At 43.1% G+C, this 24726-nt stretch overlaps 2 protein-coding genes across 2 annotated transcripts in view; one reads left to right on the top strand and one right to left on the bottom strand.

The window, feature by feature from the left end:
• Positions 1-1556: 1556 nt before the first annotated feature.
• LOC141749344 (histone-lysine N-methyltransferase SETMAR) lies at positions 1557-4343 on the top strand. The gene is made up of 2 exons (XM_074602716.1): positions 1557-1655; positions 3471-4343. Exons 1-2 carry the CDS (start codon positions 1578-1580, stop codon positions 4281-4283), a joined length of 891 nt encoding a protein of 296 aa, XP_074458817.1. The 5' UTR covers positions 1557-1577; the 3' UTR covers positions 4284-4343.
• A 2898-nt stretch (positions 4344-7241) lies between these two features.
• SUMF1 (sulfatase modifying factor 1) overlaps positions 7242-24726 on the bottom strand; it is a 39255-nt gene continuing 21770 nt past the window's right edge. Inside the window, exons 5-9 of the mRNA XM_074602715.1 lie at positions 24148-24270; positions 23319-23433; positions 22257-22370; positions 11507-11566; positions 7242-8721 (exon numbers count right to left, since the gene is read on the bottom strand). Of these exons, the coding sequence (XP_074458816.1) occupies positions 8590-8721; positions 11507-11566; positions 22257-22370; positions 23319-23433; positions 24148-24270 (544 nt within the window). The 3' untranslated portion in view covers positions 7242-8589. The remainder of the gene's footprint in view (positions 8722-11506; positions 11567-22256; positions 22371-23318; positions 23434-24147; positions 24271-24726) is intronic.

Here is a 24726-nt window from a genome sequence, read left to right on the forward strand (position 1 = left end):
GACTTCTAGAAACTCCTCTTCCATACCTTCCCTTCTCTTACAGGCTGAGTGCAATCCTAAACAACCCCGTTCATTATCTTCCTAACAATTCTGCTACCCCATTAACCGTCCAACCCACAGACACGGACTTCACTGTCCGGTCTCACCTGTACCTCTCCTGGTGTTGCTCAGCTCCTCTTCACAGGCAGACAGAAGGTGACACAATACGTGAAGACTCCTTTCATTTCCTGGATGGTGCAGAAAAGAGGGATCAGAAAAATCACATCAATAATCACCACAGTGAAAGACACACACAACAATAACACCTTCTTGGAGGGGCACAGAGCATGCTCCAGGCATTTCTGCCTCCTAAGTCTGAAGAGATCATTTCCGGATGTGGTAATTGATTTCAAAAGGAAAACACATGCTTCACACAAAGGGAAAAAGGAGGTGAAGAGCCAGTAAGAGCTTCCTCAACCTTAGGCCCCAAAACTGACCCAAGGGGCAAATACAAAAGCTAATGGAACCATCAGCATCCAAAGAACACAAGTCTGACTCCTTTTGCCTAGCCACAGCTCAGTTTGCTGTTCACAGAGAAAAGGGGAGGTGAGACCCATTGTGACTGCTCTACTCTTATCACACAGCACAGAAGCAATTTTGTCATGATTGCTCTAGAAGAACATCATATATAGGACTGGAAAAGCCTTCCAGATCAATCCAGAGCTTGATTCCATGGGCCCATATCTCCCTTCAGCCAGAAGGCCAATTGAATGAATTATGTCCTGACATAGTAGCCAAGGGGAAGATTATGGCCTCGCTCTACATTGCTGTAGGTACAAAACCTGCCAAAGCTTTTTCCATCCCCAGACAGGAGGTGGCCAGTCCCCACTGCCCAGCCACAGCTGACAGAACTTCTAGGCCTTGTAAGATATGAATACAAGACTTCCCACCCACATTACAAAATGCATTAACTTACTTTAAAAAAAAAAGTTATATATAAAAGGTTAACTGAAAGTGTAAACCAGCCAGGAAGAATTAAAACAGACAAACAAAAAAAGCAACAAAAAACCCCCACAAAACACCAAAAAAACCTGCCAAAGCCCCAAACTCCAATACCTTCAAAATAAGCAAGGATTTACAGTCACATGAAAAATTAAAATAACTCAGTAGCTCCTAATTAACATTTTAAATTACTCGGGTTTGAGTACTTTCACACGTATCACGCAAAGCCGCACCCGTTTCCAGAGGGGCAGCCCCACCGCGGGAAGTGACCCAGGACGGCAACCGCACCGCCTTCCCTCAGCCCTCGGCCGAGGGCAGTCTCATCCCACGGGCGCAGGGCAGCGTGGAGCCGCCCCGGCCGCCCAGCCCCTCCGCAACGAGCGACCCGGCACCGCGCCGGCCTCGCTGAAGATCCTCGCCACAAGATGGCGGCGCTCAGCCCGCGCCAGGCAAGCGCCCACTCCCGCGCCACCGCAGCACCTACGCACCCGCACGCCGCGCGTCACTCCTTCTGCCCAATCAAAGAGAAGCTTCGGGGCGGAGAGCCAATCCCCGCGGGGCCGGGGGGCGGGGTCCGGGCGGTGGTGGCCGGGGCCATGGCGGACCTGAGCGGCGGGCAGGAGCCGGTGGCTGTCGGGCTGTGGCCGCACGGGGAGGCCCCGCCGGCCTTTCAGGTACGGGTGGGGGCCGCGGTCGCCCCGAGAACCAGACTGCGGTGGGGGGAAGGGGGACCTGAGAGAGGAGAAGAAGGGGACAAGAGGCCAGCGCGGCCCGTGGCGCCTCAGGGAGCCCGCCTGCCGGTGCGTCCCCTCGCCAGCCCGTCCCGGACACCCCCGAGGCGGGGACGCCAGAGAGGGTTGTGGGGCTCCTTACACCTCCACGACCGGCCCCTCGGTACAAGCCTCATTATACGCTCTTTCTTGGCCGTGCGCTTCGGTTACATACATATGCGATTATTTTTTTTCCTCAATACGTGGCATTTTGTAGATTTTTAATCGCGTAGTTAACATGTCACCTTTCAGGAGGAATAAACTTCTTGTGCTACAGGGCATTAGCGTCGACTGTAGGCTGAAACTAGACTGAGAGTAAAAATCTGACAGGCTTGGCAGACACTTCTCGTTGTGCAACTGTCTGAAGCGGTTTACAAGAACAGGTGTAATCTGGAAATACAGGACCATACTTTAAACTCTTAACTAGTTTCATACTTTCTCAGGCATAGCCCAGTCTCTGCTGTCTTCTGCATTACTTGTTAAGTTCCAAACACATTTCCTGGAAGTACACCTTACTGCTCAGGAGCTCGCTTCAGTGGTGTTAGAGAGTCTTCACAAACCAGAATGAAGTCGCTTCTAATACACCTGGGGGGAAAAAGAAAGACTTAATCCAAACAGACCCTAATCTTCCTAAATTGCATGGTGTGCTCTTAATTATCAAAAATGGGAAAGCTTGTAGTCACTGAATGGGAGAAGATGGGAACAGGTAAGGGACTATTAAACTTGGTTCCAAGTAAAGCCAAATGACTGAGAAAGCTGATGTTTATGAAAAAAAGAACCTCCTGAATGAACTGGATGTTTGCCAACACCCAGAAGCTACCAGACATAAGCTACTATGAAATGTAATGTTTAGTAATAGCACATACTCCAGGTTTCTAAATAAAGCTTTGCAAGATGAATGCTGAGAAGAAAGTAAAAATATCATGTAGCTGTCTTTATATTTTGATTCTCACATTCAGCAAAGTTTCTGTCAGCTTTTATTTTGCAACAGCCCCGTTGTTCTATAATCATTCACCTGCTGGGGGCATTAGTGTAATTTTGAGAACCTGATTTTCAGCTTGGGTTGCTTGAATTGAAGCACATTATTCCCGCAGACAGAATTTAGGGTGAAGCAAATACCATCCTGTGTTCTTTTCTGACAATAGAGTAGTTAGCTCAGCATTTTTTAAATATGTAGAGGTGTGCCAGTGCAATACCATCATCACTTTCTCACACAATTAGCAGGAGCAATTTTGAATGCAACATTTTGAAGAGATAAATTGAAAGTATCTTCATTTTTAACAAAAATGGACATTTGAAATTCTGTGACTTAAAATAGTTATAGACTAACTGTATAAGTAGCTTATTGAGCATTTTGAAGGGGGAAATTACTTTAAAGATAGTTTGCTATTTCTATAAATAAAAATAGTATCTATTTAGTAAACTAGCTGACATGTTTTTCTGCTAAGAATTTTTTTTTTCTGGCTAGTAGACTATTTTGAGAAATTCAGTTACTAACAAACTATCAATTCTTTTTTGGTCTATATGGAATATCTGATTTGTATTCTTTAAAATATTTTAGAAATGTTAGACTTGTGGTTAGAAAATTACAGGGAAATGATGTGTTCAGTTCAGTTTAGAGATCAGTCATTGCCAGACATGAATTTCTTAAAAATTCGATAGCCTCTGTGGAAAGAAGCATTGAACATGACAAGGATTTGACTCTTGTTCTCTTCGCAGTATAGCCCAGACAACGTGGCTGGAGCAGACGGAGACATCGACCCCACTGAAATCACCTTTCCAGGATGTTCTTGTCTTACCAGCTCCTGTGTGGTTCGCACATGCTCCTGTCTTTGCCGTGGTGAAAATTATAACAGTTTGTGCCTCCAGCCCACAGAGAAAGAGGAGGAATATGCCAGGCCTGTTTTTGAATGCAATTCCATGTGCCAGTGTGGTGAATCCTGTCAAAACAGGGTTGTTCAGAGGGGTTTGCAATTCAGACTTGAGGTATTCAAGACTGAGAAGAAAGGGTGGGGTGTTCGCACTCTGGAATTCATAGCTAAAGGAAGATTTGTTTGTGAATACGCTGGTGAAGTTTTAGGCTTTAATGAGGCACGTAGAAGAATTCAGGCCCAGACATCAAAGGCTTCGAACTACATTATAGCGGTGAGGGAGCACCTCCATAGTGGTCAGATAATGGAGACTTTTGTTGACCCTACGTACATCGGTAACGTAGGCAGATTCCTGAATCATTCTTGTGAACCGAATTTATTTATGGTGCCAGTTCGAGTTGACTCAATGGTGCCTAAACTGGCACTTTTTGCAGCCACTGATATTTCTGCTGGAGAGGAACTTTCATATGATTATTCTGGAAGATTCCATAATTTACCAATAAGTAATAGAGAACAAAAATCTTTAGAGGAAGATAACAGATTGAGAAAACCTTGCTACTGTGGTTCCCGCACATGTGCTTCCTTCTTACCTTGGGACAGCTCCCTCTTTTCCACACCAGACGCTTGTTCGGGGAGCTCTCCACTGCTTTTCAGTTCCTAAGAATACCTTAAAAATGTCATTTTCCCTAGTAGTTAAATAAAATTCTGATTGTGTATTCCACCAAGGAAGCACGTGTGGTTTTCAGTAACAGCTAGAAGACAAGTTTTGAGAATAATTTCATGCAACATCCTAGAGACCATTTTCAAAGTGGATGGTGTGATACGAGGGAGCACCAGAGCTTCAAGATGTTCCAAAACCAGTTTCTTGTTTTCTTCTGCCAGCTTGCGGTATGATAAAGCACCTCTCTCAATCTGTACCTTTCTCAAAGAATGAACTTGAACGTTGGTACACAGAAAGGACATGTGATAACAATGAGAAACGTCACCAAAAATTACACAAGAGAATGAGACCAAGGAATGTTGATGTTTGCAAAAAGGGCCTTAGGTTTCTTAAATCCTATCAAAATAATTTATTTTAAAAAAATTACTTGCTATAAATTCTTTTGTTCCATAACACACAAATAATTATTGATGTAAAAAACTTGCCCAGAAAGATCAGCCTGAATGCTTTGTCCCTGCCCTGTTTTCCATCTCCAGTCACAGCTAGCTGCATGCCGAAACCTGGTTTTAAATGACTAGTTTGGTTTCATTACCATTTAGCTTCTGCATAAACGGCGCAGTACTATAGGCTCTGAGCCGTATAATCATCCTGTCTTTTTAAATCGTGCCTATCTCAAGGCTCATCTAATAAGATTTCTGCAATAATAGTAAGCAGCACGTCCATGTTACTTTCCAGCACTATAATTACACACTCAGGAAGCAAATTCAGACTCTGTAGTCCAAAGCAGTATGATGCTGCTATTCTGACTTCTGAAATGGATTGAAGTAGGAAATAGAGAAGTACATCTGAACAACAAAAAATTTGTCTTTTTACACTGCTGAAAAGCTGGCAGATACATGAGCATTCTTTTCACTTTTTAACTGATTTGTTTTCACTGTTCCTACAGAACCAGACAGCATTAAGCAAGGCTTGTCCTTTCCCAGCAGCCAGCGAAGGTCATTACCTCTTTTCACCGTTCTTGTACAGATCTAACACGCATACTCTGCTTTACTGAGCATCTCCTCACACCAGGGACACACGAGAGCACTTGCCGGATGGCGGTACATTCTGCAACTGCACGTCACTTCCTTTCTTGAACGATCAAATTAAGGAAGCTTCAAAGAGGCTTGTTTTGAATTTCCCCCAACTTTGATATACAAGACAGATAAATTGCAGTGCTATTTTTTACAGTCACTGCAGTATCATATCAGTGGCACAAACCCCTGGGTTATTTGCTCTGTACAGTTTGATCTTTAATTGTATTCATTACCTTTGACACACACACACGGTAGCGCATCTCAGGGGGATCAGCTGTTGTGCAGGCCATTGGTAACTTTTTTTTTTTCCTAAATAAAAGACAACTTTGGTTTGGACCTGAAAGATTAACCTGATACTGACATGGGATAAAGGACATTTTGCTGCTATTATTTTGCTATTTGCTAAACAAAATCTTTGTGTTTTCCTATACCTCCTTGATAAGCTTCAGTGTTAGCTTTCCCCCATTTAATAAATATCTCATGCTTCCATTGTGAAGAACTGCTGTTGAGATTTAGATACAGCTGTGGTTTTAGTTTAATATAAAGATGACCACGTGATTTTTCTTAGGGTTAATCATTAAGTGTCACTTCTGCCAGTGCGAGAGCTTCCAAAGGATTTCAGCTGCTTGTCAAAAGCAGTTTACAAGCCGAGGGGTCATTAACTTTATTCTTTGTCCAACAAAGGGTGCCTGCTTCTACAGAAGAGAAGTTCTCCAGGTCCTGTAACTCAGAATGCATGAGAGACCAGAATTCAGCTTAGGTTACAAGGTCTCTTGTCCTATTTCAAGGCTTACCTGGTTTTCCTCCCCAAAAGGGCACTGCGCCAGCCACCTTCAGCCTGCTGGACTGGAGGGGTGGGAGTGGATGATCCAATCTACTTCCTCCTTCCCTCCTGGAAAAAGTGTCAGGACTAGTTTTATACCATCTGTATTCTATTCCTCAAGATTAGATGGGTTTTCAAGATGACAGCACTGTTTGCTGGCTTCCTGTTATGAATATGTACTTGGCATGACTTTGAGTAGCTAAGGAAGTGTAGATTCAAAAAAAAAAATAACCCCAAAACACAACCCCCCAAACAGCATTCGGAATATCTAGTCCTTGCATCACCAGCCTTAAACCAGAGAACACAGACGAGCCTTCTGTCTCTCCGCAATCCGACCCTTTCAGTCCCAGCCAGCTGATGCGGCTTCTAGGATGTGAACTGACTATCAATTACCTGGTTAGAACAAACTTCCCCAGCATGGAACAGGAGAGGCTTGTACTGTTGAAAATAGCCAGCCACGTTAAAGGCCTTGCAAGAACATGAAATTCTGTTGTCCTTGAGTTCTAAACCACGATGGTGATTGTTAACAGCCTTTTTCCATATAGCACACGGATTAGACTTTATATGCCTGGGGGTGCAGAGCAAAATCCTACTAAAAAGAAAAAAAATCCTCTCATAAGGGACTAAAAAAGAAAACAGACTCTTGTTTCTACCTGCTGAATTTCTGTTCGCTTTTCCCTCTGTGTTCCTTTGGGCTTCACTGGGTCCCAGTCTGCCCCTTCTCAGTTCAGTGCGCTCGCTCTCCCTGGATCCCATCAGACAGCTCAGACTGCGAGCTCCGTGTAATCCTCCCTCCTTTCTACTCTCAAAGTGCAGTAATGATTAGCAATATTTCAATAGTCAATGCTCACTCAAGCTTGGAGGTTTACTTTCCCATTGAAATCTGATCAGATTAATTCAAAGATGTTTAATGAAAGATCTTGTAATAAAATACAGTAACCATTACGCAAACAAAAGCAGCATAAATGGGACACATTCCACCATCTCCGCAGATCAGGAAGACCTTCCCCCTCGTGCCACCCGCAGCACAACGAGCCTTGACTGACATACACCTGATGGTGCGGAATCACAAAGCCTTTTATTTAAATAAAAGTTGTAAGAATTTTCCAATACACGGAATTGTATTTTTTTCCAGAATAAAAAATAAAACCAACTCTAGGCAAAATCTTTTATAAAGTGTATTCCTTCTTGTGGCAGAGACATGACTTTTAGAAAGATAGAAATAGACTCTTTCCTTATTACTTCCAGTAAAATAGATGTTTTTAATGCATAGATTTTAATTAAACATTTAATGCTGGTAAGGCAGACTTTACTACGCAAAATATTTACCACAGCTTTCATCATGCTCGTGTGAGTGCCAAGTCATAGTGGTGTCATTCTGGAAGTGTTTTTTTTCTGCTTGCTAGAATTACCTTTATCCCCTGCTTTCATTATTCCCATTTCCCTTCCTCCTTGCTAGAATGCCTCTCCTTTTAAGTCCTTTGGTTTTTTAGTGTGTTGGGGTTTTTTTTGGTTTTGTTTGTTTGTTTGTTTTTTAAACAGAACAGTTTCAAAATTTACCTTATTAGGCCTTAAGTCTCACAGTTACATCTCCCACCTTTTCATTTTAATGATCTTTTATTCGAGTGAAATTATGTGTTAGCTTCAGTTTCTAATGATACCATTTTTGCAGTTTGCAAGTCCCCAAAATAAGCCTGCACCACGTCCAAGAGAAATTCAAAAAGAAATTGCCAGTGTTTTTCCATCAATAAAAGTCTTTAGCATAAATAAATGCCTGGAATTCTATTCAAATATGTACATAATTTCTGATCACATCATGACCCTGAGGATTATCACCCCTCAGCTGCAGAAGGCACTTTCTAAAGAGGTGCAAGTATCTCACCAGAAAAAGCACATTTCTGGACCTGATTTTCACTACAACAGGAATGTAATGCAAGGGCTGCACTAACTGCCCCTGGCGATAGCGCTCTGTCTTCCCATCCTCACCTCTTCTTAACCCCTTCAGTTTTCTTTTAAAGCTGTCTAGAAGTTTATAAAGTCCTCGTTTATTGGATTTGAGCTTAGAAATTCAAACTATACATAAATAAAACTATTTAATAAAGATATTTTCTAAAGGAGCTATTAATTAACCTTTTAAAACACAATCGGCATGTTTCTGCTCAGTTTTGTGCTAGTTAACTCCAGAGAACTCTTGCTAAAAACCAAATAGAGTTCACCGATAAAAGGTTTGGTCAGGAGAAAAGTCCAGGCCAGGTTCCCTGAAGATAAATACAGGAAAGTTCTTCAAGCAACGTTGAGTAGTGTTGGATTTTCTTCCCTGAACAGGAACTTCAAAGCACTACATTTTTCTCTTCTGTGTCACCAGCAAGTGACACTCCACGCATCTCTTCTCCTCCTTGGGTGAAATTCAGCCCTTGACGTCCCGGCGTGACGGCAGCTCCGGCGCGGCGTCTGCTGCGCAGCGGAAGCCCAGGTTCGAGGCAGAGCTGTCGGGAGTGTTTTGACTGCGGGCTGCGCAGCGGTACCTGTAGCAGTGAGACTGCAGGGGAAGAGAACTTCAGAGCACATCACAGCGTGCATTCCCTTAGGCAAGGGTTTGTTAGACGAATATAGCTAAACATTTCAAATGCTGTTGGAAAGACCAACGAACTGACACTGAGCAAAAAATCACTGTGTTAGAAATAAGGGAAATCCCACCATATACAGAGATCAGCTACAGCGGATACAAAAGGTAGTTTGAATGCAAAGTGTCTGATAACAGGAGTGTCAACTCATAATACATCGAGCTCCGGGGAAAAGCTAAGATGCTCGTTCTGCTTCTCAGAGGAAGAGAGAGCTCAGAGCCTTTCTCCGTTTATCAGCGTGACAAGGAACGACTGGAAACGAGCAGGTATTGGCACCTGTCATAAAACATTTCACCGAATGAGATGCAACAAGAAGAAAGGAGTAAGAGGGGGCAAACTCCTTCCCAGTATCCAATGGCTAACATTGTAGGGATATTTATAATCAGATATAATCCGGACTAGTGGCTATAAAAACATTTAAGCTTAAAATTAAGCCACTGATAAGATGATTCAACTGCATTTCAGATACTCCTAGTAGACAACCACAAATACTACAACCACACAGTAGCTGCTTCTCAAAGAATTAAAGGAGGAACCATCATCACCATTTCGTTCCTTCAAGTGAGAAAGGAGCACAAGACTACGTGACAGGGCTTGTCCTCGCACCAGAGACAGCTGTCTGATGCCGCTGATGCGTGTTGGTGGGAAATAGCTCTGCGCTTTCGTTGCCAGTGTTGTTTATCTCATGCTTGTAGGATTTGATATTCCTGCGATAGACCAGTTTCGATCCAAAGCGGCATTTTACAAGGTTGAGAAAAGGCTTGCTGCAGGGTGCTTTGTACAAGTTACTTTGAGAAAGGCTGTTAGTTTATACCCAGCCAAATGAATCTAAACAGGAGTAGGTCAGACATCGTTACAGCAGCGTAGAGCCGCTGGTCTATAACATGCTTTGACCCTGCCTGGCTGTACAGATTTGGCCATGTCTCAGTGCGCATTAATACACCTACACTCCTTGAAAAAAGGGAAAACTTGTGCTATTTGCAGTGCTACTGATTCTCAGTTATCTGGCATTAGGAACAGTGGTTTCCGAACTGCAGAACTAACCAGTTTAAGTGCTTTGCTACATTAAATCAGACTGACTGCCCAGGAGCAGTTGTCCATCGTAGCACGGAATGAGGACAGTCACGCTCGTCATTTCACTGATAACGCGCTGGGGTGGCAGACTGGGCATTTATGTAGCAACCCCAGTGCAATCCACCATCCAAGTTCTGCCCCATTTTGCTTTTACTTCAAAAGATTTGGCTGAGGCTTTTTGTTCCTTACCATCCCTCTCATCTCCTCCAGCTACGGGCTCCCGGCCTCCAACAAACACACACCACTCTCATTCAGGCTGGTTCAGCTGCGTATAGTCAGGCTCTGAACCAGGCTTCCGGAATGGCTGGGTTAAAAAGGCAAACATACCTTTTTAATTCTTTTTTTCCTTTTCTTTGCGGGGGGTATGGGGGTGAGTTTGGGCACAGCTCCTGAAACAACTGAACGTGTACAACCGCGAGGGTGGTGACAACTCAAACAGGCTCTGTCATCACGGGAACAGCCCGTGAACCAGGCCATCCCCGCAGAGCAGCGGGTCACCGATGTTTATCTCTGCGAGTTCCCAGCATCTCCATCTAAGGAGACACAAATACCGGCTCCTGCCCAGCAGCCGGGGCGCAGGGCAGAGCCCACGCACGCTCTGCCTCCCGCACTCAGACGTCTACCCCGACCCACAGCAGTACTTAGAAGCTGAACTATTTTGAAAATAAAAGGAGCTGCGAAGCATGCAGGTAAAAAGGTGCAATTTTAGCCTCTGTCAACTCTGAGAGGTAGGACAGCATCTGAAAAAAATCTGAATAGATTTTTAGGCACCTAATAAAGAGCCCTCCTACTAATCATATTCAGTGGGGGTTTTTTTGTGTCTTAATACACAGCCTAGTTTTATCACCTACAAAAAAAAGACTAGGACAGACTAGAATCTTCACAAGCTTTTAAAATGGGTCACATTATTCATCACTGAAGAAGAGTCTATTCCACTGTTAATTTAATCAAAACTGCTAATTAACATCTGACATTGATTTCACCTAAGAAGGAAATCAGTGTAGAAAATGGGATCTCACTGTAGAAAATTTAATCTAATTATGAGACTGATTTGCCAGCTGCAGGCTTTGAAAGGGAAAAAGAACAGGACAGCTTTAATGAAAAAGGAGATCTACAATGAGCATTTTTTTCCAGCACTGCATGAACAGAGTTTAAAACATGATTTATCTCATGAACAGCTATTGCATTGCGATCTGGCATCCAGACTTTTCAGAAATAATTTCAAGTCCGCTGTCAACTAAGCTGAAACATTCATCTCCCAGAGATCTTGCTGCAAACACCTGATATCCTTTCTGAATCCAGAGTCTTTCTAGAACTAAAAAAAGTCACCTCCATACTTTTACAAGTGTCACCCAGGCACTAGAATAAAAATAGCATTAGAGGCATACCTCAATGTTAACTCTGACATCTAAAAAACCATACTGGATAAAGAAGTTTGTTTAATTCCAAACTAACCAAAAAGCATTCCTTAAGAACATCAGGTATCACTCTTCCTTAAATTGCACGAAAACCCTTAACAAGCACCCAGGCTGCCAGGAAACTCCAGCAGAAGATGGTTTTGTTGTCAAGTCAGGTACTTGCAGGGGAAAGATCAATATGCAAATAGCCCAGGCCTTTTCACATTACCTTATGGCACATGTAGGATCCACCCTTCTTCACTCGGTCCGTCCCCGATGTGGGCCCCTTCTGCAGGGATGAGGACACAGGTTAGTACTCGAGGAAGAAAAACCGCCAATTACAGGGTAAAGGTAAAAAGCTGTCAGAACAGGGAGATGGCTAAGGAGCAGCCATAAATACTCAAAGTCAACAAATTTCAGCTGTGTCTGTCTGAACCAGACAGCTTGAAATAATTCTGTTGTAAGAGGCATGCAGACAGGTGACAGTACTTGTTCTCCCTACCCCCCAGCTGCAGATATTTAACATCAGAGTTGCTGCCACTGCCCAAGAGCACCTCGTGTTGTGTTTCCATAAAGCACCTGATCACAGGCTGGAAAAAGCATGGTGGCGATCACCAGCAGCACTGAGCTATGAAAATGGGGACCTTTCTGTAGTTCCAGACTTTTCCTAATGAGAAATTAGGAAATTTTCCCACATTGGCCTGCACAGGGAGCAAAATCTGTGATTCTCATCAGTTCCACTGCTTTGAAACAAACACATGGAAACCCAGGAGCCTCCCAAAGGGGTACGGGGAGAACTTAACTTTTCTAAACACGGTTACATTGTTTGGTGGCCAGTCGCAATCAGGGGCTGTAATGCCCCATGTTTGCTGCTTATTCTCTTTCAGCACAAAATCAAGTCTGAAACCCAAGTTAGTGACTGTGCAGCAAGACATTCGTATCATCCCCCAGCCACTATGCACTGAATTTGTTATCATGTGAGATCGTGACAGCTAAAGAGGTCTGCAGAAAGCACTGCACTTACAAACAATTTTGTAACTGCATGTACATTTGCAATGTGAGATTTATTTGAAGTGCTTATGAAATTGGCCCTAGAATTGATTTAACGAGGTTATTTCACTGTTCTTTTCCAATTCCAACTCCAGAGGACAGCCTAATAGTTGCAGAAGAAACCTGGGCTTCCTCAATAACACACTCTCTTGCTTGCTTTGATGCATATTTATCACACAGGCGAGCAATTCCCCCACCTCATTACTTTTAGCTGTAGAAGTTCCTACTGCGCTCATCTCCTGCTTGGAGACTGCTGCTATACTTCACGTTCCCACTCCTGATACCAAACATCCTTACGTGCTTCCTACGCTCCACACGCATTGAGAAACTACTTTTAGGAAGGAGCCACGAGAATACCTGTTTTATTGGAGTGACAAACAAGACCAGGAAAATAAATTGTGTTTTATTAGTCAGGCAGCAAGCCTAGCCTAGAAGTCCATATTGCCACTAAGAATCCTCTCAAAGTTGTAAGATTTGCATGTATTTCTATTTCTGTACATGTTACACTGGCATGCAACAAAAACATTTTCTTATGATGTACAAGCCTCCAATAAAGAATTTTTCACTTAACTTGAGGTACAAGCTGTTTCTTCACTGGTTGGTAGCATGTCTAAATCAAGTCTGCATTTCTAGACAAAACCTTATCAGAAAAACTTGTGGAATAGAGGAAGAAAAAAAAAAAAAAAAGCTGTGACATTCATCCCTGCACTTTCTGCTAAGACCATTACCTAAATCAAAAAATACAGGTTACGAGAAAGCCATCAGCCCAGTTTTTACCAGTTAGGAAAAAAGAATTCATTGCTACAGATTATGTAACTGATATAAAATAGTATCATAAAAAAGCACCATAATAGGTTAAAAACAGACAGCTGATGAAAAAGACATTCTGCCAATTATTTGTCCAGCAGCCAGCCATTTATCCTGGAGGTACCTGCAGGGTCCCGTGTGTTCCGCAAAGCTTTGAGAATGACACCTCGACCAATATAAATGCAGTCACCAAAGAAAAATTTCACTTCTGCAGCATCTCCTGGATCCAGGAATAGCTTCCCTGTAAGAAGCAGGTTCCTAAAGAGGGGATTTCACACCTCTCCTGCTTTTCTCATTATCAAGAGATCTAGCTGTTCCCCACCCAGCTCCGGCATTACCAGAGGTGAGGTTCTAGAAGAATCAAGAGACCACAAGGATTTGTAACACTGAATATAAACCACGGGGACTGTAAGAAACCCCTGAAGCTGATGCCAGTACTACAGAAGGTACTGACTGCAGCCACCGAGTGGGACTGCTTTGGGAGTCTTCATATGGAAAGCTTACCCTATTGAAACTTCAGCAGTTTCACATTTAGTGCAAAATATTATGAGATGGGGGGGGGGAGAAGAAAAAGCAAAGCCTACTACTGCATTTATACCCTACAAATGCTCAAGGAAACCCCACCCACAGGCAGTGTCCGCTCCTTCCCAAGCCAGGGTGCTCCTCCACACGACAGGCTTACTGCGATTCCGAGGTCTCTGGAAACAGTCTTCACAAAACCCGCCTGTAGATGCTCCGAGCCCCGCTCCTAGATAAGGCTCTAAACAAGCACAATCAACTCCAACAGCCTGTTAATCTCATTTTGGGGGAAGGCAGGGTAGAGCCAGCCAGAATAAAACTGACCTAAAAAAAGCCACATGAGAACAAGACAAACCAGAGAACAATGGAGCCGCTGAGCAGGATTTCCCATTAAAAACTGTAATGCAAACACAGAGCTGCAGTCTTTGCTATTAGCTCCAAAGTAACTTTTATAAACTAAGAGGAGCACGCTAATTTCGGATTAGAAGGTTTACTGTCCAACCATAAGACTATTGTATGTTTCAGCCATTACAGAGGGATAACATACACTGAAGAAGCATGTGAACCAAAGAAAATGGTAATTGCATAAGCTCTTTTTATTAATTACAAATATCTTCTGCCAGGCAAAAACTGAGCAAAGGTTATTTGATAACGAAAAACCAAGTTAAATTGAAACCCCCCCAGCCTCTGAAGCAGGATTACAGCACTGGAATGATTTATCACCTGCAAAAATCTGATTTAGTATTCTCCAATAGTCTACTCTATTACACCACACTTTAAAAACACTAAAGGTAAAGAGTTTATCATAAAACAACTGGCAAAGTTCTTGTAAAAGCAGAAAAATCACTAGACATCAGGCGGAGAAACAATGTGCCCATTGGACAACTGTCCATGGGCTGTGTTTAGTTCCCTTGCTGTTGACATTGCCCTGTCTTGCACTGCAGTTGAACAAAGAAAAAGATAAAAGGAAGCTGGGATAAACACATTTCCCATAGTTGTAGCCAGCTACTTACATAGGTATAAAATCAAATGCGCAAGTAACTGTGTGCAAGAGACCGAGTGGACTAACACCCTTCTCAGCTGGTCACTGCGCTCCAGTTGAGGGAGGTTAAAAAAGGAGCGCAGAGCCTCAGAAGGTGAGTGAATTCAGTTCTCCTTCCTAGTGTCAAAAATGCAGCGTACAAGGCCCCTCAGTCTCATTTGAAGGCTATCGCAGAGTTAAAATCCAAACCACAAGACCGAGCACAGCAGGCAGTGATTATTCAGCGTGCAGCTCATCACCAAGGTCCCTGGCAAACCAGGCAGGCTGATCTGAAAGCAACCAAAACTAAGTGAAAAAGGCATTGTTATTACAGACTGATGAACATCCCCACCACCCTTTACATTGTTTGGAACTTCTGCACCCCAGGTTTGTCTGCCTGAGGAGAATGTGGCCCTGGAATCCTTTCTCTAATGGTTTGCTTTTGCATCCCGTGCAAGACCCCTACTTAGCGCTAGAGACTGAGGACTTCGAAGTCCCCTGATGATGTGTTGGCATCCCAGCAGCCAAGGGCTGGATTTGCATCCCTTTGCCTCAGGAGCCCTTTACTACAGCTCCCAGTAAGTTCCCAGCTCAGACACCACGGTAAAGCTCCAGGCAAGCAGCTGTCCTTCCCCCGGACTGCATGTAAAACATGTCTTGTTTTACACTCCTTTCTCTACTCCAGCCTTGCTGAAGAAACCTCAAACGTGTCACATGCAGGAAGAAGCCGCCTGGTCTCTATTTCCTTGGCATATGAAGTTGAACAATTCTGTCCAGGTAGGTAGAAAGGTGCTGCAGCTCCTTGGTCTTGCTCTACCTGTAGCGTGAACCATCTTCGTTATGCAAAACAAGGCCCTATTCCCAGCTCCAGGCTGAGGTAAAGGAAGAAGCCAAGACCCTACAGACAAGCGGGAATAAGAGATTTCAATTTCTTGAAAGGTGTTAAGAGCTAGATGTCCCTTACAGGCAACACCCTGCTTCTGACGCTGCACATGAGAGCTCCATACGTGCCCTTCTGAGCAGAGTCCTTTCCTCAGGGTGGTCTTTCTCCTACCTACATCACTCGCTTAAACTTTCTCTTGTTCTACAAAGAACCTTACCAGTCCCTACATCTTTAGACGCAGAAGTGTAAACTCATCCCTGTCTGAGCGCTGGCTGCTTGGAGAGTACCGAGAAAACCAACCAAACACCAAAACACCTCACTGCTTTGTCTCCCACAGAACTACCCAGACCTCAGGTCTGGCGTCCTGGAAAGCCAAGATCGCCCCAGTCAAAGGCTCCTCCAGAATAATGCCTGCATTTAACATACTTGGTAAAGTACAAGCGTACAAACATTATCTCACTTTGGCCAGACAATGTCACAGCCCAGTATCACGTATTTCATGTAATTAAAAAAAGGAGAAACCCTGCAATGTTAGTATTTGCTCATGCTTGTGTCTTCCTTATAGATAAAGGAAACCTGCTTTAATAGTTCTTATCCATAATAAACAACTAATCAGAGCACGGCAATTAAGGTCACATTTGATTAAAACAAGCAAATCTTTGTTCCATCAAACAATACTGTTTTATGCCATTGTCTGGAGAATTGTACCATCTGGTGCAGAAGTTGAAGGACGTTTGCTGTCCCTATGTAGAGCGCCAGAGCTGTTCAGACTTTGATCCCAGATTTAAAGAACAGAATCTACTGTGTATTGGCAAGTTTATTTTGTAGTATAATGTTGTAACAGACATATTATAGTCTGATTGCATAATTACAAGCGCTTATGCATTCAATTACCAAAGCTTATAAGTAGGATTATTCTTTAAAGAGTTATTAAAAAAACACCACAGGTTTGTTTGGGCTTTTTTTAAATGAAAAAGAAAGTTGTATTTCTTTCATTACATCAAACAAATACTTTCTGAAGTTGCATGATAATTTTCTAGGCCGTCAGCTACACAGCCACTTTTTTTTTTTTTTGAGCTAAATCAGTTTTCAAACAGAACTGCAGGTCATAAGAAACTATGCACTATATATATATATAAAAAACCAAAAAAATCTGAGCCAGAAGTCACCACAGTTAAAATGGCCCCATAAAGGGATTGTGGTTTGATTGATCTCACACACCACTTGGCTGCTGTCTGCCAAACGATCACTTACGTTGTTTAAACAACAACAAAACCCAACTCTAGTGCTTCCTAGTCCTGCCCTTGTGCACCAAATAGTAACTGCAAGATCCAGTAAAGAAACACGTTTTGTGAGTATGTCTTAAACTGTGGATTTTTCTCCCACTCATTAGGAAAAAATCAGCCCAGAAGCACTTCTTTCTGCCAGCAGCTTTTCACCACGACCAATGCTGGAGGAGCTGAATATCAGTTTTACATTTTCTCAAGCGGATGTTGTAACTCCCTCCAAACTGAGTTTGACCACACAAAAAACCATTTCACCTACACGATTAAGACACGCTGCAAGGCTGTGGTTGTACGGCTGTGTGGCCCCATTCTGTGCGACTCCGGGATGTCTTCAAGTGCAAGCCAAACAATTCAGAGAAGAGCAGCAAGAGGCAGCTCCCCAGTCTCCCAGCACTCACTCGAGTACAGAATCCCTCACGAAAGGATCCCCAGAACGCACAAGGTGTGCTGGGGAAGAGCCGTGGCAGACCCCACTCTGGCACCCTAAATTCAAACGCAGGACAAAGCCCTGCTTAGAAAGGCTTTTAGTGGTTGGTGAACACAGAGCACGGGCGAGAACTGTGCTGAGAGGCGAGGGGAAATTAGAACAGGTCACAGTTGAGAGACACCATTCCACTTGAAATTCAGAAAGTTTAGAAGTTATTTCCAACTGTAAAAGTTTTCCACAAGCAGCTATTGTGGATTTGGCTTATTCTGGTTTGTTCTCGCTTCCTGATACAGGAGACTCCCACTGGACTATCCTGCTGCACCAAGTGAGTGTCACTGGCTTGGATACTTCCCATTTTTTCCTGGGGGAGTAATGAGCCCACTGTCTCACGGGAAATCAAGGGACCGATCACTGTGTTCCAGATGAGAAGTCATTCACCATACACAATTTGTTACTTAACCCTGTCCAAATACAGTGCTGTTTGTTTGCTTTCACAGCGGGTCTAAGTACAGCCCACCGACCCCCCCCGGTCCAGTGTGCTTGTAAAATGGGGACACTTTCATTTGCTTAAGTCAAAACCAGAGACATTTGCAGTTCACTACACAGATCTGGTGAGAAGAAGAATTCCAAATAAGAGCCACTTGCTCCTTATGTTCTGCACAAGCCACTGCTATTACACAAATAAGGGTTTGGACTAGACTAGTCGAGGAGGCTTTTAGTTGTAGAAGTGTCTAATTAAATTCTTAAAGAAAGGTCTGTACAAACAAATCTCCAGTTATACTGATGCTCTGCTCTTAAAAGTCAAGCCCCTACCACATTACGATGCCTTTCACTTCCACCGACTGGCGAGTCTGGCTGCATCCCCCAAACCTGCTACTGCTAACGGTGTCCAGCGCTGTGGCACTTCACAGCTTACCACTTCGAGGACACAGTACCAAGCTCTGTGTTCTATCTACTAACTGAGCTGCATTAAAAAAAAAAAAAAGTCTTTTAAGTTTGTTTATTTGGCTTCAATACTTACCTGCACAGGTCCTATACCTGGCACAGAAGAGGAAGAACGTTTGTTCCATTGTTAGAGCATAATTTAAATCTAATACCTTAAAAAGCAGCAAACAACTTACAAAGCACTTTCAGGTGTCCCAGTTTATTTTTGCTCCTGGTAGTTATTTGTGAATGCAAGCCGAACAATTACAGGAAAAAAAAAAAATACCTGTGTGCCAAATTCCATACATTCCTTGTAACCTGTCCACAGTGTACCCAAAATCTCTCCAGTACTAGAAAACCTCTTTGAAGATTTCAGATGTTAAACTAAATGCATTAAACTTTCACTAAGCTCTGACCCTCTAGAAGAATTCTTAGTCTTTTAGGCAGAAAGAACACATCCTATATATAGGTTACGCTGCCTTGTACTCTGGAGGGACTTAAGAGATTGGCTCTGATAGATATGGTGCTAATCATTTTTAATGTCTCAGAAGATACGGCAGCCAGGCTATTTTGGGACACCTTTTCACATTATGAGATTCAGTTTCCTTATCCATTTAATCAGAAAAACCCTTTGGAATTCACTTTGAAGTGCTCTGCCTCAGACACTACATTCTGACAATTAGTTTCCAACCAAAAAAAAAAAAAACATACTAAAAGCATCATTGTTAACACCTAATTTTTAAAAACTTTCTGAAGTGTCTGCAAAATGTTTGTGCCAAATTTAAAAACCTAAGCAAACTCAATAGCCACTTGAGTTTAAGAGAGCAAAAGTCACACGACGGTTGTTTCTCACCATCGCCTTAATTCAACACGGAAGCTCTGCTGCATTGACATTATGAACAGAAAAGCATCTCGTTTAAATAAGTCGTTCTAATGAAAATGCAGCACTGCAATACTTAAGAAAAATGATTTTTTTAATTTTTTTTTCCAAGCATCATACCACAGTAGCTATAGTTCAGCAAAATATATGATTCTACCTGGATTTTGTGCAACTCGGACAAGCTGAGAAGGCTGACACAGACAGAGAAATCTATTTTTCTTTATAAAACAAAATAAGATGCAGTTAATTAGCACCAATGGCAGGGAATGGATTAGCTGAAGGCTACTCTTTGGATGAAGATTCCTGGAGGTTTTTTTTCCCCACAATTACCACAGTAACTTCCACATGAATTAGTTGTTCCATGCCTTTCACCTACAAAAGCCAGTCACTTTACATAAAAAAAAAGCTCTAAGACTTTGCCAGGGATGACACAGAACCTGTAACAGGTATCTGTTTAAACAAATGATGCACAGAACCTTATGCTCACCTACAGACAAAAACAAACGAAAATCTCTAAACCTACTTAGGTGCAATAGACCCAAGATCTGTGACTTCTAAGTTCATAGAATCACAGAATGGTTTGGGTGGGAAGGGACCTTAAAGCCCACCCAGTGCCACCCCCTGCCCTGGGCAGGGACACCTCCCACCAGACCAGGCTGCTCCAAGCCCCGTCCAACCTGGCCTTGAACCCCTCCAGGGATGGGGCAGCCACAGCTTCTCTGGGCAACCTGGGCCAGGGGCTCACCACCCTCACAGCAGAGAATTTCTGCCTCAGATCTCATCTAAATCTCCCCTCTTCCAGTGTAAAACCGTTCCCCCTCGTCCCATGGCTCCCCTCCCTGATCCAGAGTCCCTCCCCAGCTTTCCTGGAGCCCCTTTAGGGACTGGAAGGGGCTCTAAGGTCTCCCCAGAGCCTTCTCTTCTCCAGGCTGAAGGTCTATATATAAACAACATCAAAAGTGTTTTTATTCCCTATACTTGGCCCAGTTACTCTATTTTTGCTTCCCAGTGTTGCCACTTCTTGCTAGGGAAGATGACTCCTAGAGAGCCGACTGCTTCTCCTGGCCCTGAGTGGCCACTGCACAAAGAAGGAGCCACAACTGCAGTAGGTGTTGGACTGGGAGAGGAACAAGAGGGAGAGCTGCAACATGCTGCGAACAGCCAGAGCCGTGCTCTCCCCAGGGACAGACGCTGTCTGTCTCTGAAAGGGTGGGCAAGGGGTCCTTCCCCCCACCCCAATTAAGGCACCACATACCGATGCGGGTTCCAGGCACTGTGGTGAAGCTTCAGCAGCAAGAGGGACAAAGCAGAAACTTCCCTGGCACAAACCACGGAGACCACAGAGTCTGGAACTGAAAGCTCAGCCCTGCTCACGCTCCACCTCCCCTGACTTACCAGCCTGCAGTCAAATCAATACTCTACTCTGAAAGTTTGCTAGTTTTGTTGTCCTTCACTTTCATCTAAATTTACATTCTGCCAGTTACTCAAGACTTCATCTTTAGAAATGTTGCTCTTAAAGTGGCCTTGTTTCCATTCATAAGGTACACAAAAAAAATTATCCTTAATTGCATGTGAAAACCCCACCAGAATGGAAACAGAACTGCAAGACAGCAGATGTTTCTTCCCTAATCAATCAGTATGCAAACAGGAAAAAAAAATAATTCTAAAGCATCAGTTTGAATGCTAAATGTAAGCTCTATATAAATTTCAGCTGAATATGTATGCAAGCCATCAGCCAATGTGGGGAAAAAGACAGGTGCATTTATACATTCAAGAGACAATTCATGCAATACAGCTTTCCATTAGTACTGAATTACAGAAACTGGCCGAAAATTTTGGCTACTATGAAATACTTAAATCACATCATATGAATTTGTGCAGTATGTGAGAAAAGTAGTAGATGGAGATACAACACAGCCAAGGTCCCAAAGGAAAATGAGGTTCTTTAGCTATTGCTAGGCCACTAACACAAAAATTAAAGAATAGGCCATCCTATTTTAAGATCAAACAAGAAAAAAAAGCTACAGTCCCAAGCATTTCTTGGGAAGATGCATGTAGCACACTGTCCGACAACAGCTGATGTCACTAGAGGGACCTGCGGCTTCTTACTGGGATACAACTAATTAGAAATGGGCTGATGTGACTGGTATGGGTTGGGAGGTCTCCAGGTGCCCCATCAGAGTGGTGAAACTGCTGGTACGGACCTAGGGCAACCTAGACCCCGAGGTAAGTCTATTTCTCATGCTAGCAACCTCCTCCTAGAAGGCAGAATGTCAACCTCTGCAAGGTACAGAACAGCAAAAAAAAAGTTTAATAACCTCCTCAAGCCATTTCCAATTCCTGACTTCCCAGAAAGGCCTGCAGTCATGTCTGGCATACCAAAGACAGGCTACACACATCAAAGAGACCACAGCACGGGGACACTCAACTCCTGCAAACGGAGAGCTCCTGCCCCGTGAGGTTTAACTGTTTTTCTCATTACAGACAACGGTGTCTGAACAAAACAAGCTCTGTGAGAGCAGAGCAGTGCATTTCTCAGGTTTAGTCATCCTGGACAAATAAGAGAGGAAGAGAGGTAACATTAGGACTTGAATCTGCTGAGAGATACTGCACGAGAAACGCCCCCCCCACAAAGCTTACCCTGCAGGACTTCTTTCTCTGCCTGCCACAAAGAAAACCAAAGATTAACCTGTCAAAGCTAGTAAGCTACTTCTCCCCATAAACTTCAGCTTTATTACACATTGAGTTTTAAATGAGCTAGTAGAAGCCATAAAAGATAATTCAGGATGGTTTATTCTCTACTTATAAAAAAAAAAGTAGTACAACTTGTAGCAATATAAGCTAACAAAAAAACTTCCTTTTTTTTTTTTTTGGAAGTAATTCCACTGCAGTGGTAAATTCTTGATTTATGGAATACAATGCCAGTTTGGAAGTATTCAACTGCTAACCAGGTGTGGAGGCCTATCCAGAAAAAAAAAAAAAAAAAAACAACAAACAAAAAACCCTGCATTGCAATTCCAGTGTTGATGATCTCTGGTGTGATACTTCCTAATTCACCAGAACACAGCCCATCCCACCCCAGACACAGCAGAGGGGAGCAAACAGTAGGTTTTCAAACAGCAACCACATCAGAGTAGCAAGAGGGAATGCTATACTTTACGTCATGCCAATAAAATACTTACAGGGTTGTGAACTTCATCTGGTGAATGATGAACAGTCCACCAGTCAGACGTCCATTCCCAGGCATTTCCTACCATGTTGTACAAGCCATACCCATTGGGAGGAAATGCAGTGACCTATACAAGATATATAACACAAGTGCCAGTTCTCTAAGCCACTCGACATGAAATACAATTTTTAATCCTGAAGACCAGTCTGCCGAAGGTGCATCTGTCTCTCCTAGGAGCTTCTACCTTCATATCTCAGAAGCAGACACCACATTAGTAGCGCTGAACCGTAACACTTTAACATACTCCATTTAAATAAACCAGAATGAAATAATGAACTATTATCATCCTTCATGTGCTTAGCACCACATTCCCACTATGGCATGTAGCATCTTCTCGTTGGTTTTGGAGGTTGATTCTCTAAAGAGAGGCACTGCTGGACCAACAGACACAGACCTGCACATGGCATTAGTGATCTGACCTCTATACCCATGCTTAAAACTTTGATTCCCCTTCCCATCCACGAAGAGCAAGGGTGGCTGTCAACTCTTGCACATGCAGACTTCTCTGATGATGAAACTTTTTGGACTTGCTTTAACTACCATTTAATACCTCATTCACACCCTTGGTTGCACTTAAAATTCACTCCATTGCTTGCCACACTAGACAGACTCAATCTTTCCAAAAAGGGAAGTTTCATTTCTTTTAAACTATTGCACAATTTCTGTGCCTTGAGAACAACTACCCAAAAAACAAAAGTTCAAAAAATTGCAATGTCAAAAGTGCAAGCAGGATTTCAGCATCTGACTATAAACTGACTGGAAAGGGGGAAAAGAGGTCAGTTAAGAGGAACTAAAAGTTTAAATGAAAGTAATCATTACTTTTCAATTAGCTTTTCAAAAGTGTCCCTTGGTAATACTCAAGCCTGCAGTGAAATATACTGTAACTTTAAAAACCTAAAGGTGAAAGAGTATCAGAATGGAAACCAGTCCTGGTTCATTATGTTGAACGCAGATCTCAATTTTAAGATGACTAAGTTCATTTCCATATAATTAATTCACTTTGGGACACACTTACAGGTGCAGTTCCTTTGTATCCGTCTTCTGCAGTGTTGGTGGTTGGGAACACTCCCTGCCAGATATTGGCATAATGTTGACCTTTTGGCTGAAGCTTGTTGCCCCATGGGAAAAGTCTATTAAAAGACACACATAAGAACAGTTGGCAAATACTTTTTTTTTTTAATTAAAAAAAAAAAAGAGACAGCACACAAATTCCTCAAATTCCCCTTCCTCCCCACCTTACCCCAGAGAACTGTTTGTATTCCAGTTCCATTTGCACGAACCTCTAGCAGGTTTTCAAGGAGAGCAAGGGTTCTAGGAGGACAGTTTGTACACGGAGGAGGGAAAGGCCGCACTGCCCTGTGCAGCATGTAGTCCAGAACACAGGACGGAGAAAACACAAGCCTGTTATTCCCCTTGGCTTCCCCTCCTCCCCAGGCCCAGTCAGGTAACAGGTAGATCCAGTGGCCCTACAGTTGCTGTGCAGTGATGGAGTTATTTACTTCTTAAGCTCTTTCACAATTTGTTTGGCCTTGGCACTAAGGTCCTTCATGATGCCTTTCATCTCCTGCAACAGCAGCAGTCCTGGGTCTTGGCATTTTGTCACATCTCCCCTGCTCTTGGGCTCTCCGCGTTCTCCTCCCACTACAGAGTTCAGATGACAATACACCATTTAGGGATTCAGGGAAATTCACTTACGTAAAGGAACCTGTTCAGAGTAATTCAGTGTTATATTTACCACAGAGGTGCACAGAAGACATTGAGAGTAATAAAAACCCACACAACTCTTCCTTATCTCGTCAATACCAGTTTTAAACATTTATCAGGGACACATTTGTGACAGGTACCTATTCTCAAGGCCCCCTCGGCAGCTGTATTCCCATTCAGCCTCCGTTGGTAATCGTTTCCCTGCCCATGTGCAGAATGCCACAGCGTCATTCCAGGAAACATGAAGAACTGGATGATCCATTCTGAGGAACAAAATAAATAGGACAAGCTCATCAGCAGAACCAGGCAATCTCACAGCTATATAGCACAAGCACTTGCTGAAACTCTTTTAAGAGATGGCCACAAAGGGCTCTGAGGAGATTCACAGTTCAGTTACGACCGGACAAGCTATCAGATTACTTTTATAGAAAAGAAGTTATTTAAAGAAAGACAGCAAGCTACTAGTAGATGCTGCATGGGAAATACAAGAGGAAAAAAAATAATTGTTTGTCTCACCACTCTTTTATGTACAGCTCTATACAGTTAAAGACATTTGTAGTTTGTGCTTTCTCACAGTCTCCCCTCAGAAACCTGCTGCAGCCAGGAGCCAGTGAAGAACCACCAATACACTGGCTAATGTGGAATCGTAGGTGCTCAGGGACCCAAAGTGTAACAGTATCTTAACAAGAAGCCAAGATTCTCCATAGGAAATTTTACAT

Source organism: Larus michahellis, chromosome 10 (genome assembly GCF_964199755.1).
Source record: "Larus michahellis chromosome 10, bLarMic1.1, whole genome shotgun sequence".
In the NCBI taxonomy this organism is placed as follows: domain Eukaryota; kingdom Metazoa; phylum Chordata; class Aves; order Charadriiformes; family Laridae; genus Larus; species Larus michahellis.